At 41.1% G+C, this 13,652-nt stretch overlaps 1 protein-coding gene across 1 annotated transcript in view; it reads left to right on the forward strand.

Moving 5' to 3' along the window:
• Positions 1–8,747, forward strand: part of SLC2A13 (solute carrier family 2 (facilitated glucose transporter), member 13) — a 163,852-nt gene extending 155,105 nt beyond the window's left edge. Inside the window, exons 9-11 of the mRNA XM_009324389.1 lie at positions 6,242–6,363; positions 6,497–6,649; positions 7,820–8,747. Of these exons, the coding sequence (XP_009322664.1) occupies positions 6,242–6,363; positions 6,497–6,649; positions 7,820–8,046 (502 nt within the window). The 3' untranslated portion in view covers positions 8,047–8,747. The remainder of the gene's footprint in view (positions 1–6,241; positions 6,364–6,496; positions 6,650–7,819) is intronic.
• Positions 8,748–13,652: the final 4,905 nt, after the last annotated feature.

The following is a 13,652-nucleotide window of genomic DNA, read 5'->3' on the forward strand; positions in this document are numbered from 1 at the left end:
CGATCCAGCCTGTCCAGGTCCCTCTGCAGAGCCTTCCTACCCTCGAGCAGATCAACACTGCCGCCCAACTTGGTGTCATCTGCAAACTTACTGAGGGTGCACTCGATCCCCTCATCCAGATCATTGGTAAAGATACTAAACAGAAATTCAGTTCTTACCCTACGGCACACAATAAAGAAGGCATCTCTAAACTCTTTGGCTTTGTAATGGGCAAAGCAACCAGGCTTCTGATTTTGGGGGTTTTTTAATTTATATTTGAGTATGTGCTTTCAGTTTCCCAGATGCAGAGTACAAAGTGCCAGTCATTCAGCTTGAGGAGCATAATTTTCCTGTTGGTATTGTTCTAGCACTAGTAGCTGCTACTAAACTTACTTGGCATGGAAAGTGTTGCATAGAGAAAGGAACTGGCTTTGTCTCTTTAGTTTAAGATTTTTTGAAATATTTTGGACAGTGGCAATTACTATAGCCGTTATAGTGTATATATTTGTATATATAATTACTGTTACTAGATATTATCTATTAAAGTGTCCTGGTTTCTGTTCTTTGTGCAGGATATCACCCACAGGCCTATAGGTATAACAGATAGATCCTGTAGCAGGGGGCCTCAGCATGATAAAGACTGTTTTTCAGTCATGTGCAAATGCCTCAGCAATCTGCTGAGGTGCAATTTGTTTTCTTGCTGTGAACTAAACTATTTTTCCAAGTTTTTGAAGTACGTGCTAATATTTTAAAAACTCTTTGCCAGTTATAGCAAAAGGCTTCAATGAGCATCCCAAAACGCTGCTGGTATTTTTATGTAATGAAGGTTAAGCAATGTCTAGCTGAATACCATGAAATTTTATGGGAACATTTTTTCAAGGCTGCATCTGTTTGTTCTTTTCAGTTTTTTTCAGTTGCCATCATCTGGCATAAAATCTTCATCTGCATATTTTTAGCAACATCTGGTTTAATGGATGAGTTATTTCTTCATGTAAACTACAAAGCTAAAGCGGTAGATGCAAACTTCTCCAGAGAGGCGTGGAGCTACAGTGCGTCTTCTCTGAGAAGAAGCCACTAGCTAGGGAACTGTGAGAAAGCTTAGGAAGCATTGATTCAGACATTAGTTGGGTTTAAATTAATCTGTTTGCCTTCAGGAAAGAGTTACGCTTTGCTCAGTACTTCAGATACCATCTTACCGTATGTATATATAAAAATTAAGTACTGAAAGGAGCAGAGATTTTTGTTTAAATCAGAATATACTGATTTATAGTGAAACTATACCTTATGGTTTCACTGGTTTCTATGGGTTGTGCTAATGTAACTATTTTGAATGTATATGGGTGGATTAGAGAGGCCACTTGATGGACAGGATAGAGGTGGTTTCCAAAGTTGTTCTTAGTTACATGTCTAACTACCACTAAATTGTTACACAGTTAATCTGGTACCTTGCTAAATTCTGTCCTTAAGTAATTTAAAGACAGTTAGGGGTCTGTTCAGACAACTTAATCTCTGTAGCAGAAAAAGAGGGGCTTGAAGCTGTGAGAACTAACCCAAATGTCAAGGTCCAGATTCTTCCACAGGATGAGTAATCTGTGGGTTAAATAGTGGATAAATAGTCTTAGTTGTTCCCAAGCATCTTCCACAAAAACCTTTCTCAGTCCAAACAGCAGCTACTCTAAATTATGTCTGTTTGGTCCTCTGTCCTTTCCATGACCAGGCTTCAGGTGAAAAGATGAGTCAATAAGCTTGGCATAAATTTGTATTGTTCAGTTGGATTGGCATGATATAAAAGTCAGCACTCTACACAGGAGACTTTAAAAATCTCTTTAAAGGAAGTTTTTTAAAATCCAATATATTTGTGTTACACCAGAGACTAAGTCGGTAAATTGTAGATTAACATCAATTGATAACCCAGATACAGAAGTCTGGCATAAGAGCGGTCCTTAAGTAGTTTTACTCTTGTTAGAACAAAGAAATGAGGGATTAGTGAAACTGTGAATTAGGTCTAAAATCTTTCTGCACCATCAGCACCTGATGTTAAAGTTTATCTCGGAGCAGAATGTGTAATTTTGAGATATGCCTGTTCTAACAAGCATTTTAAGGAGATGAATGATCACATTAGTGATTTTCTTTAGAAGTAATTTATTTCCTTAACCTGATTTGATCTGAATTTTGACCTTTTAAGACTTTTGATCTAAATCCGTTTAAGGTGCTTCTGAAGGGCTTAAAAGACAATGAGAAGTCAGCAGCTTTCATATTAAAAATATATGAACTGTTCAGAATGAAACATTTAATTCCCACAAAAGCCATATCTTTAGGGCTACACAGTCCTCACTCTACAGCAAAGCAAAAATTAATGGGAATTTGAGGAGAAAATCAGCTGGGTCTTTGTCTTGTGCTGTGCTCACTTGCCTGTGCGATGTACTCTCTAGCCATTTCCCTGTCTGTGGTTTTCAGTGTTGCAGTTCAGAATTATTCTACAGCCAAATTGGCTCAAGTATTAGGAAAATTTAGATTGATTATCAAGGAAATGGTCTTACCCTGTTTCATCTTCTTATTATTAGCAATAACATTTTAGACCAGCTCTTCTTCTCTTGCCTTCTTTTATGTGCCATATGAAGGTAATTTAAGGAGGTGGGGAGCAAAGCTTTAGATCTTCTGAACTACAGACCATATCTGATAAAAGATGGATTCTGTGATTATGAAACCAAGCCTGTAATGCCCATAATTTAGAAATCTACTGCTGTTCTGATTTATTTCCAGTCAGTTGAATTGTTCACATCAGTTGTTAGAAGGTCAGGTTTTCACTAATTAGAACAGATGTGCATCTTAAATTATCTGTGGAAAATACATAATGAAAGAAATTCATGGCAAAGATTTTCAGTGTAGCACTATCATGTTTTCACTTTGGCAGTAACTTCAGAGGAAATGACGTGGTGTGTCATACCAGTTTATACTGATATGACAATTACCCAGCATATTGGTAAATTTACAATTTACTCTTTGCACTGGTACCTGACTGCATCATTTCACTTGTAAGCAGTTTACAGGGCATTTTCCTCTGTGCATTTCAGCTTGTGAAGCGACGGGTAGCTGCTCGTCCGCTTTCCATCATAGATGCTCTCTTCATGCAGGACAAAATGCAGAATTTTGTGTGATAGTACATTATACAGTAATTATTAATATATTCTTCAGCAAAATAATAGATCTTGTAGGAATAGTAATATAGCAGTAGAATTAGGACAGTAACAGAGCTTGAACAAATCCCCAGCCTTGAAGGAGTGTTATTTTTGAATGTGCCCAGCACTGCAAGATGCCAGCAGATGCAGATATCTTTGCTTTTACTCTGTGTGCCATGCTGGTTTATTACTGAAGAATAAGCAAAGCACAGTTTATTACTGCAAGGTTTCTGTTAAATCTAGTTGAGCGCTGTTTTTCCTGTTTCAATGCACTATATCTGCTTTCTTGTAACAGAATTTCCTTTCAGTTACAGGCAGACAGAGGAGAATAGATGAGTGGCTTCAGCCATAGGAGGCTTTAGAGACATGTGGTTTTCCCTTGTACCATTTGTGTTCCACTGTCAAAAGTAGGACACATCTCGGGAAAGATGGTAGGGGAAGGAAACATCCAGACCTCCCAGCGGTTGTGTCTGTATGAATCAGCAGGTTGGTTTGCACTGATGGAGATGGATGCAAGATAATAAACCAAGTATGTCTTTGTTTACAGTAGCATTCAAGAGAAAGCATGAGGCTCCTCTCTGAGAAGCTGCCAATCTGGCTGGGCAGAACAGAGAAACCAATCTCAGCATCAAGATGTTTTAAAATGCTAATCAGCTTGTATTCATTCCCAAACAGCTGCAAATGAAATTAGAGTAACAGTGAAAGAAGCAAATGTGGTGTTGTTAAAACGGTGTGAAGCTGAGCAATCCTGTGATCTCGCAGTGGTGCAGATGCAGAGCAGGCAGCTACATGGGGCTGAGCGGGAGATGGCAACGGGATCACTGGGTGTTCAGTAATTAATCTTTCAAACACCATTTCCTTAACGTGTAAGGAACAGCTGGTTTAAACATACGGATAGTTCTCCAGCACAGTTCATTCTTCTGTATGGCTTGTACCTAGGACATAGCTCAAACCTGATTTAACCTGCACATGGCGAGGAGGGCGTAGGGTGGTAGGGAAGTGTCAAGGTGGACACTGACAGGGAATGATCTCTGTCTCGTGCTCGTAACTTAAAAAGAAATGCTGAGCTGAGCCGTGCAAGAGCAAAGTGACAGAAGGAGGAACCTGGGGTGATGCTTAGAAGCAAGATGAAGAAGTGGCAAGGATGACAGCAGTACTTTTGGCTGAGAAAAGGTGAAAAATCTCTGTCATGGAAGCTGCTGGTGTCTTAGGCTGATGGGTACTCCAGTGGCCAGGCAGCAGCTGAGGCTGTGAGCCTGTTGTATGCGGGTACGAGGGACATATCTTTGAGAGAGATGTTCAGTTGGCCCGTTTTCTGTGTGTTTTTCACCTCAAGACTGAAAGTGAATCTGTATGCGCTGGATGAGACGGGCTTTCTGGGGGAGCTCGTCAAGGCAGGGCTGCGGCAGGGGGGGAAGGTGCATGCCGGCACTGGCTGCTTTGCCGGCAGCACATCAAGGGCTCGGCACTTCTCTGGGGAGCGCTGCCACCGGCTGCTCAGGCACTGCTCAGTTGCGAGGTGGAACTGCAAATATTGCAGCTTACTGCCATTAAGGCAGCGTTAGAGTTTGGCGGGGGTTTCAGATGTGTGTTTTTCCAGGATTTGTTGGGTTAACCTCTCTCTTTTAAGTGTATTTGACTTTTGGATTTCCAGCTGTCCTGAAATTGGGTTGGGGACTTCACAGTGACATCCTGCCTTAAATGTTGTCCTGTTGGTACATGCATGCCAGCATAAGGAAAATTTCTGCCCCAGGACTGGTTGTGGGTTGGCCACCAGTGCTTAGCACATTCCTGTTCAGCCTGGGTCTACCTGGTCATTTCTCAACAGGAAAGTTAGAGGGGAAATGTTTTGTTGGAAGTTGCTTTTGAAAATCAGCTGCAGTGGTGGTAGGTCCTCTGAAATGTTTCAGGGTGTCTGTTGCTCCACCACCTCTCCACTCGTGGCCCAGCTATGATTTATCACCCGTTGCAGGCGTCTTCATTCTGGTTTTCCTACTGTCAAGAGGGTCACGTCCTTCATGTAAGTGCTCATCCGATCTGGAAATCATAACCCAGACAGATGTTCAGCTCTCTGTGATTTCTTTTCTCCAAGTAAATAACATTGTTTGCATATGAAAGGGTGGTGTCTGCCTAAGTCTTCTCTCCCAAAAGTAGAGGGTTTTTCAGCTGTAACAATTGATGTGGTTGCAGCTGAAAAATTTCTCTAGTTACAGTTATGACTTGTCCCTTTAAACAAATGCTAATTTTCAAAAATAAGATTTATAACAAAAAAATTAAGTTGCCAGTATTCCTTTAAAATATTTTGTTGACAGTCAGATGAAAATACCTGGCTTTATACCTATTCCTAGAAATATGTGATTTCCACATCGTCCTTGGAATATGAGTAACAATGAGTATGAGTAACAATGAGTATGAGTAAATATGAGTAACAAATATGAGTAACAAAAAGAGTAACTTCTTGTTTCAGTAGCACAGGCACGGTTTACCTCTGGTTTGATTCTTATTTTTACTGTCTAACTAGAAATGCTGCCTTCTTCTAAATTATTTCACTGCCTAGAAGAGAAAGTATACGACTTTTTTCCTTATAACTTCACTTGACCTTGGCACACTCCATAGGCATTACTGATTACACCCAAAGTGTGCAGCATATAGTTCATCAATGACTTAAGGACTAACTTCCATTTGACCTTAAATCCTTGCATGTGGCATCTTTAGCTCGAAGTCCTGCTGCTGCAGCTCTTTCTGCAGTGTGTGATATTCATGTGAATGATCTCATTGGCTTTGGTATGACCGCTTGCGTAGTGAAGACTATTCATTTGAAGAAGATCTGTAGATACAAGGCAAATGTTTAAATTCAGGCATGTTGTGTTGGTTACTTTTCCTAAAACCAGGCTTGGGAAAAAGCACATTTCTGAATGTAGGACTTGGCTCAAAGATCTTGATAAATTAGCAGAGATGGAGCTTTTTCATCTTAATTTTACATTTGTCAGCTTTTCATAAGACATTATGTGCCATGTTTATATAGACATGTCACCCATTTCCCTGAAAATTCTTTAATACTAAGTTTTATTGTTATTTTTCAGGTGTTCAAATGAAACAGTATTCAAAAAGGAAGATTTGTTCTGGGCATACAATTTCTGCCCCACTCCATACTCTTGGACAGCACTTCTGGGCCTTATTTTATACTTGGTTTTCTTTGCACCTGGTAAGCAATCGTTTGTTTATGCATATAAGTTAAAAAATTGTAAAGGTAAAATGTTGAATAGTGAGGCTACATGTTAAATTTACTTTTGAGTCCAGGCATTAAACTGAGATTGACCTTTTTTTCTAATTCTTAGGGATGGGTCCTATGCCTTGGACCGTCAATTCTGAAATTTACCCACTTTGGGCTAGAAGTACAGGAAACGCGTGTTCCTCTGGAGTCAACTGGGTTTTCAATGTGCTCGTGTCACTGACATTTCTGCATACAGCCGAATATCTGACGTACTATGGTAAGAAACAGTATGTGTCCGTGTGTGCAGTGCTACGACTGGCGCATAGATTTTCTGCTGATTCTGGGTCGCTCAGTTGGTTTTGCTATGAAATGTCAACTGTGAATGCAGTGTTCTCAACCCACCGTGGTTTAGTAAGACTAGAGACCTGATACGACCTGCCTGGATCATAGAGTTTGGTCCAGCTTTCATAAGAAATATTTCTTCCTGTCCTTAACTGAGAACCTAGACAGTTGATTAAAACAGGGAAGCTGGAAAAAACCCACTTTTGACTTAGTGAAATGTGCTGATTCCCACTTAAGGAGACAGCATCTGCAATTTTCCGGTTTATGCTGGCATGCAAGGCCAATCTCAGATGGTCCTTGCAGAATTAGCTGTGTAAGATGCTACTGCCCCACTCCCAGCTGTTGATTAAGTCCTGTCTGCTGGAGCCTGCGGAGAGTTTGTCAGATTACTGCTCAGCCACTCCAGTACCAGTCATTTAAATTACATTAAGCTGCTAGGGAGTTTTGTGACCTTCATATCATTACTAGTACAGAGCCTTTCAGCTCTACTTGTCATTCCTTTGAGTCATCAGTCTAGAAACACATGGCAGGTAAATGTTTGTTGGTCCTTTGGTACCTCCTCTGTCCCCCCAAGGTAAGGTGGGTGGTGGAGGGGAACGAGCTCTTTCTCACTGCTAATTGTCTCTGCAGAGGACTTTTAAATAATAATTAGGTGTAAGGGTCACAAGCGTTATTTTAATCCTGACTATTTCTTTTTTGCTAAGGTTTCTTATTCTGAGGGGTTGTCTTAGTGTGTCCTTCGCTGTTAACATAAACTAAGAAAGTTCTTGCCTTCTGTATCTGCTTTTTTTGTTGGATATGCAACCGTTTAATTGCTGTTTATTTTAACAGCAGAATGACTTGTCCAAAAAAGATGTGTATTATCTTCCACGTGAAAGCAAATTGCTTTTGTTAATTTACTCCGTTGTGGAGCGATGCAATAAAGCTGCCTTCTCCTACGCCCACGGCCCCGCAGCTCGTTATTTTAACGATGCCGCTCCAACCATTGCTTTTATGCACTCCTTTGGTAATCTGCAGCCTGCTGCTTCTGCCGCTCCCTCTGCTCTGGAGCAGAGAAGGGACAGGAACTTCTGTCACTAACTGTGCATATTGCTTTACATTGCAGGAGCCTTCTTCCTCTACGCAGGGTTTGCTGGCATGGGACTGGTTTTCATCTACGGCTGCCTTCCTGAGACTAAAGGGAAAAAACTAGAGGAAATTGAATCTTTGTTTGAAAACAGGCTATGTACATGTGGTATGTCAGATTCTGATGAAGGGAGGTATATCGAGTATATTCGGGTGAAGGGAAGTAATTACCATCTTTCTGACAATGATGCTTCTGATGTGGAGTAATTCTCAGCTGCTGATGTATTTAATCATTTAAAAGCCTTCTGGGGGAAAAGCAGCTCTCTGATGACCTCACTGCCCTGCTTCTGGTCTGGTTCTCCTTTCTACTGTCTAGTTAAAAATGCCTTCACGTTCAAAAATGCTCCATTGGGGAGGAAATTCAATATGCTAGTGTTTTCTTGATGACTAAATGACTTCCAAAAGAGATTGAATTCCACGATTATGTCAATTCACCAAGTGTGCGTGACACTGCACCGTCCCAAGGTATATAGTAGGGTGCACTGTACCAGATGAATACAGAAGGCTATCCTAGATGGTCAGTGGTTGTCCTTATCTTCAATACTGACAAAAGATAAAATAATAGAGTAGCTAATCAGAAAGCAGCCGACATCTGGCAGATCCCCGTCCCATCGCAGCCTAGCAAATAGCTCTGCTGTGCAGTACAACGAATGACGAATGCATAAGCTGCTGTAACAGTAGCCATTTAAAAGGTTCAACTGATTAGGAAAATACAAATATCTATCAGAGGGAACATTTCCCAAATTTGCCCTAAGAGAATTTCCATTTTTATTTATTTGAGATAACAAGTAGAGAGCCATACTCACCTGGGTGGAGGTTCACTAGGGTGACGTACATCTGTGTTACACCAGGTTATCTAGCCACTGCTGCTCTTGAGTACACACTACGGTCAGGAGTTGGTGTTTGTGAGAGAAACTGCCAAAATTAACTACCTGACAGCAGGAAAACAGAACTAAGTATGTGGCCACATGTACAAATGAACTGGTATATATTGCTAGGTACAATGTAGAGGCTTCAGTTAGTTGGAAAAAAATGATTTTTGTTTTCCTTTTTTGCATTTGAACGTTTGGGTTCATGCCTACTTTTGAACACAAAGTATCATTAGCTAAAAGAAAGAAAAGGAGGGGAGAGGTTTTGTGCTGCTAAATGCACGGTGTTCATCCCTCCTGCGCCTTTTGCTTGTGAATAATCACATTGCCTTCAGTTTATCTTCATATGTACAGAGTAAATGAATCCCAGCACGTTTTTCCTTCAAATGCCCTTAGTCAACCAGTGTCTTGCTGGATCTAAAGAGAAATATTAGCAATGGGCAGAAGCCTACATCTCATATTAATTGCCTTACCAAAGCATTGCAAAATTGTCAAGAAAATGTCAGGCACAAAAATCAACTTGGCTGCCTTTAGCCTGGTAATGAAAATATGAATGGTATTTTATTCACCTGCCATGATTGCTTGCCTTGGCAAACTGAATTTTATGCAGCTACGTAAGAATATTATGTTCTTTTTTTTCCTTGGCCTGTCCTCACTGCTTTATGTCTTCAGAGATACGAGTTTGAAAGCATCAACAATTCAAATTCTTATCTTTGAAACATTTGCTTCCTGAAAGAATGTGGAAAACCTCCTCTGCCTGTGGGCTGCCCCCCATTTATTTGGTGAAAATACATTTATTTTTCATTGTGTAAAGATTAAAGAAGTTGTTGGGTTCATTAGCTTTTATAGATTTGCTTTGTGGGCTTTTCTTGGGTTGAAAAATATTTTGAATGTAGGATTACTATCAAAACTGAGACTGGACATTTGTTACTAAATTATTTTTATTGGATAACGTGGGGTTTTGTTGTCTGCCATTATGTTATCTGATCTTCTGGGAGGGAGTTCTTACTCTCCAATTATTGACCTTCAGCGATTGGGTGTATTTTGCATTATTTTCTTTTTTACTTCATTAATCAAAGAAATATTTTTGGAAAGAAAACATTTTAAAGCATCCTTCTGTGACTTGACTGGGACTAAAAGGGGAAAGCATAGTGGACAGAGGGAATTTCAAACGAATCATTGTGAAGAGTGGCCCGACCTTGAATATGTCCTTGCGCGGTGAGAGGGCTGGATTCTCACGCCTCTCCTCTTGCCTCCCCTTTAAGCGCACAATATTTTTATGCTTGAAAGCACCAGCTGTTGAAAATGCTCGGGTCCCAGACCTAGCTACAAATGCACGCGCCAGAGGATGTCTCCGTTAGGCTGTCACCTCTTTGAAACCTTCACCGAAGGTGCAGTACCTGAAATGAGAAAAAGGGATACCAGGCACAGATGAGAACAAAATAGTTTTAAGGGCAAAGTGGATTCTTCCTGAAACCGAAAAATGTGTGTTTCAAGGCCCTTATTCGGAACGGTTTCGTTACCCAGAACAGCGTGTGAACAGGTGTGTGATGCCCAACCTGCGCTTACGTGGTTGATAGCTGTAAGTGGGTATTTACTGGCTTTTGAGAATAGGGACTTACGGTTCTAATCCCCCCAAAAGCGTGACCCCATGCTCACCGTTACACCTACGAACATCCCCTTGCTTGACGTGTTTTGCTGGAGCGGGGTGTAAGCCAAGGAGAGTGTCCCTGCGCCGGCACGGTGTCAGTGCTGACCTCGCGCTTCGTTACACTTGTGTCCACAGGTAGAGGAAACTGCTGCTTTATTGGGCATAACCAAAGCAAAGTCACTGGAAAGATCGCTGTCACAAGACCAGCCTCTTTTGTTTTGCAGGCAGTGCTGGGGCTTTTTAGCAGCAGACGACCATCTCTCTCTGCCAGCCTTGTTTGACGGATGTTCTCAAAGGTGGCGCTCAGCTGTGTACTGCACTGGGCTCGTTTTCTCACACAAGTTTGATCTTACTGAAAGCAGTTTTCTGAAGGTTTGCATCCCGTGCCCTTTTTCTGGAGACAAAACGATTGAAACGCATTTTATTCATCATTGCTATGAGGGTGCAAAATATATCGGCTTCTTTATTGTCACTCTCCCTTCCCCACCCGCAGAGAGTTGGGTTTAAGTCTTCCTTTTAGGGTTGCTTTACACCAAGATAACATTCCATACCTTAGAAACGCTGAACCTAGTACCAAGCATCACGTGTAATAAAAATGAGATCAAATACTTGAAATTAATTTTACGCGATTAGGGTTTTATTTTTAAAATCTGTGAACATTTATAATGTATGAAGAAAATTAAATAAATGTTTCTATTTTGCAAAGATTTTTTATATTTGTGCATATTTTAAGTTTGAAGAGATTTTTGCTAAGGGTAGACTTAGTAACATTCCAGATAAAAGAATAAAAATACAGTGTAGCTGAATAATTTCTTATGATAGGATTTTAATTTATGAAGTAGCATAAATAGTATGTCTAAGCACAATATCATTTTATTGAAAGCTTTCTGCAGAAGATGTGAAATCGTTTCTTCACAAGGACTGCACTTTTAATTCAGGTATTCTGTGCATCAGGAATGCTAGAGTAATACTGCTGGTAGAGTTGGGCGTGAATCGCATATTGACTATACACAACAATTTGAGATATTTTAATTCTGATTAATCTACTGACTCTACATGTTTTGGTCTGAGAGCAAGTATAAAAGAAACAAGTCCTGATGCTTTTTTAATCTTTTTAAGTTTAATTCACATACAGTAGTTTGTTCACCATGTTGCAAATCTAAAGTGTTGGGGGGGTGAGATAATTTGCCACTTGTTTCTTCCCTGTGTCACTTTGTTGATCAAAGTCAGTTTTTAACGAGCAAAGCAAACCTGTTTTGAAAATAGACATAGAAATGAAGCAAGGCCCCAGGACTCGTTTGAGGGCCGAAGTTGCATTGCTACACGTGCACCTGAGATAGATCGCTGTCATAGACGTTGCTACCTTGTGAGTTGCAGCGACAGCCCTGTCAGAGATTTTGGGGCAAGAGAGGATACATCCCAGGGATCGTTGTTCCAGTGCCGACTTATCTTTGCATGAGTTGGTAAATGCGGCATTTCACTGGTGTAGGAGTTAGGGTTGGGAGGGGAGAAGAAAGAAATGACGCATCAAAAGCCCCACGAAGTCGTGTGTCAGCAGGCAGGTGTCGTAGCCAAAAGGAGCAGTCTGACTTCTCTCCCATGTGGGAGAAGGGTGGTGGGACCCAGGGACTGTGCTTGGTCCTGTGGATGGGAACAGGAGGCTGGCAGACTAAGGGGAAAGAAGCACACAAGTGCTCCTCTCCCATGCCCACGCGGAGGTGAGAACATGGCAATGGAGTTTGCAAAGCTAGTACTTTTTTCCTCGGTGAAATCTCTTTTGCCCTTCTTAGTCACTCGGGTTGAGCACCGGGGAGAAGTTTTGACTTTCAGGGTCTGCTACAGGCCCTGAGTAAGGGTCTTTCCTTTGGCCGTGAGGGTGCTGGGTGCAGCCCCACAAGCGCGCAGTGGACTAATAAAAGATAGACCCTGTACTTCTCAGCTTTATACCCAACCTTCTACTTCTCAGCGTAAACGCTCTTCTAACATGGTCTTGAAATTTTACTTGTGCTTGCATAAGTACAAGTAAAGAGGCTTTGTTAGCTGAACATCGCGACGTGAGAAAGAGGCAGAGTCTTCACAGCATAGAGAGATCTCGGGGTAGGAACCAAGGCAGAAGAGACAGTTCGGCAAAGCACTTTAAAGAGTAAGATATTTGTGCACTTTTTTCTGAGAGAGTCAAGCTAACCAAACCTCATTCCTCTGCATTGGGAAGAAAATCGAGCTTTGTGTACCAGGCCAGAAGCAGATAATGCCACAATATGTGCTTTATGGCAAAATGTGTTTTTATTGCGGGTAACATTTACAGCTTACATGTAGCTGCTGCCTATAAAGTGACTCAGTCGTTCTCTGGATTTTAACAAGTCACATTTTTGTGCAAAAATCTTAGTGGTTTTCTATCGATCTTCATCGCCTTGTGTACAGTACAGTTAAGCATAATCCACAAAGTGGTCTAGGTTGTGGCAGTGTTACAAATGTCAGCACAGTAAAATCTAGGTGAACATTGTTAAAGAAATATTGTTGTTTGTGATACTGGGGGTTAAAACTCCTTAAAGGGAACTATATATAGATTTTAAAAGTCTGAAAAAATGGCAGTTCTTATCTATTTTGTGTATGTTTTCATATAGAGAAGGAGTTTTTTATGTGCCAATAACCATCGCTGTAGTGTTTTGTAAGTGGGTGTTAATGGTGTTCCAGAGTTCTGTATATGAGAATATACTTTAGCCACAATGACCTGTTAGTGTGAACCGGCGGCATGTTTTTAATCTTACTCACACCTCTCATCAGAGGGGCTCACTCGTCAGCTTCAGTAGAGCTCACTCAAGCCAGGGGAAGTTTGACCAGCGTCAGGCCTCAAGAACACAGAGTTTATCTAAATCCCTGCTTTTTCACATTGTCCCTCGACAGTATGTTACATGTGAATGATCTGGCACGTGTAATTACAAAGCTTTAACTCTGGTTCAATTACACTCCTCGATTCTGTTGAGATACAGTTTGTCAAAATTTGGTTTGACCCTTCATCGCATTTATATAAATAAGGGGTGCACTGATTAATTATGAATCACGTCCACCTATTTCTAAAGGAAACGTCAGTTTCTGAAGTGTTAAAATAAAGGCAAATTTCTCTTGCTGCCTTAAACATTACACAGACTTTGGAGAGGACTGAATGTATGACCATCATCATGACTTCTGCAGGAGAGACTTCATGGATCCTCAGCAGGTGTGAAACGAGATGGTTTCGCGGTGCTGGGATGCTGTGGTACACCGCAGGCCCTGCCTAGCGCACGCCTGCATCT

This window comes from Pygoscelis adeliae, unplaced genomic scaffold, assembly GCF_000699105.1.
Source record: "Pygoscelis adeliae isolate BGI_AS28 unplaced genomic scaffold, ASM69910v1 Scaffold315, whole genome shotgun sequence".
NCBI lineage: Eukaryota > Metazoa > Chordata > Aves > Sphenisciformes > Spheniscidae > Pygoscelis > Pygoscelis adeliae.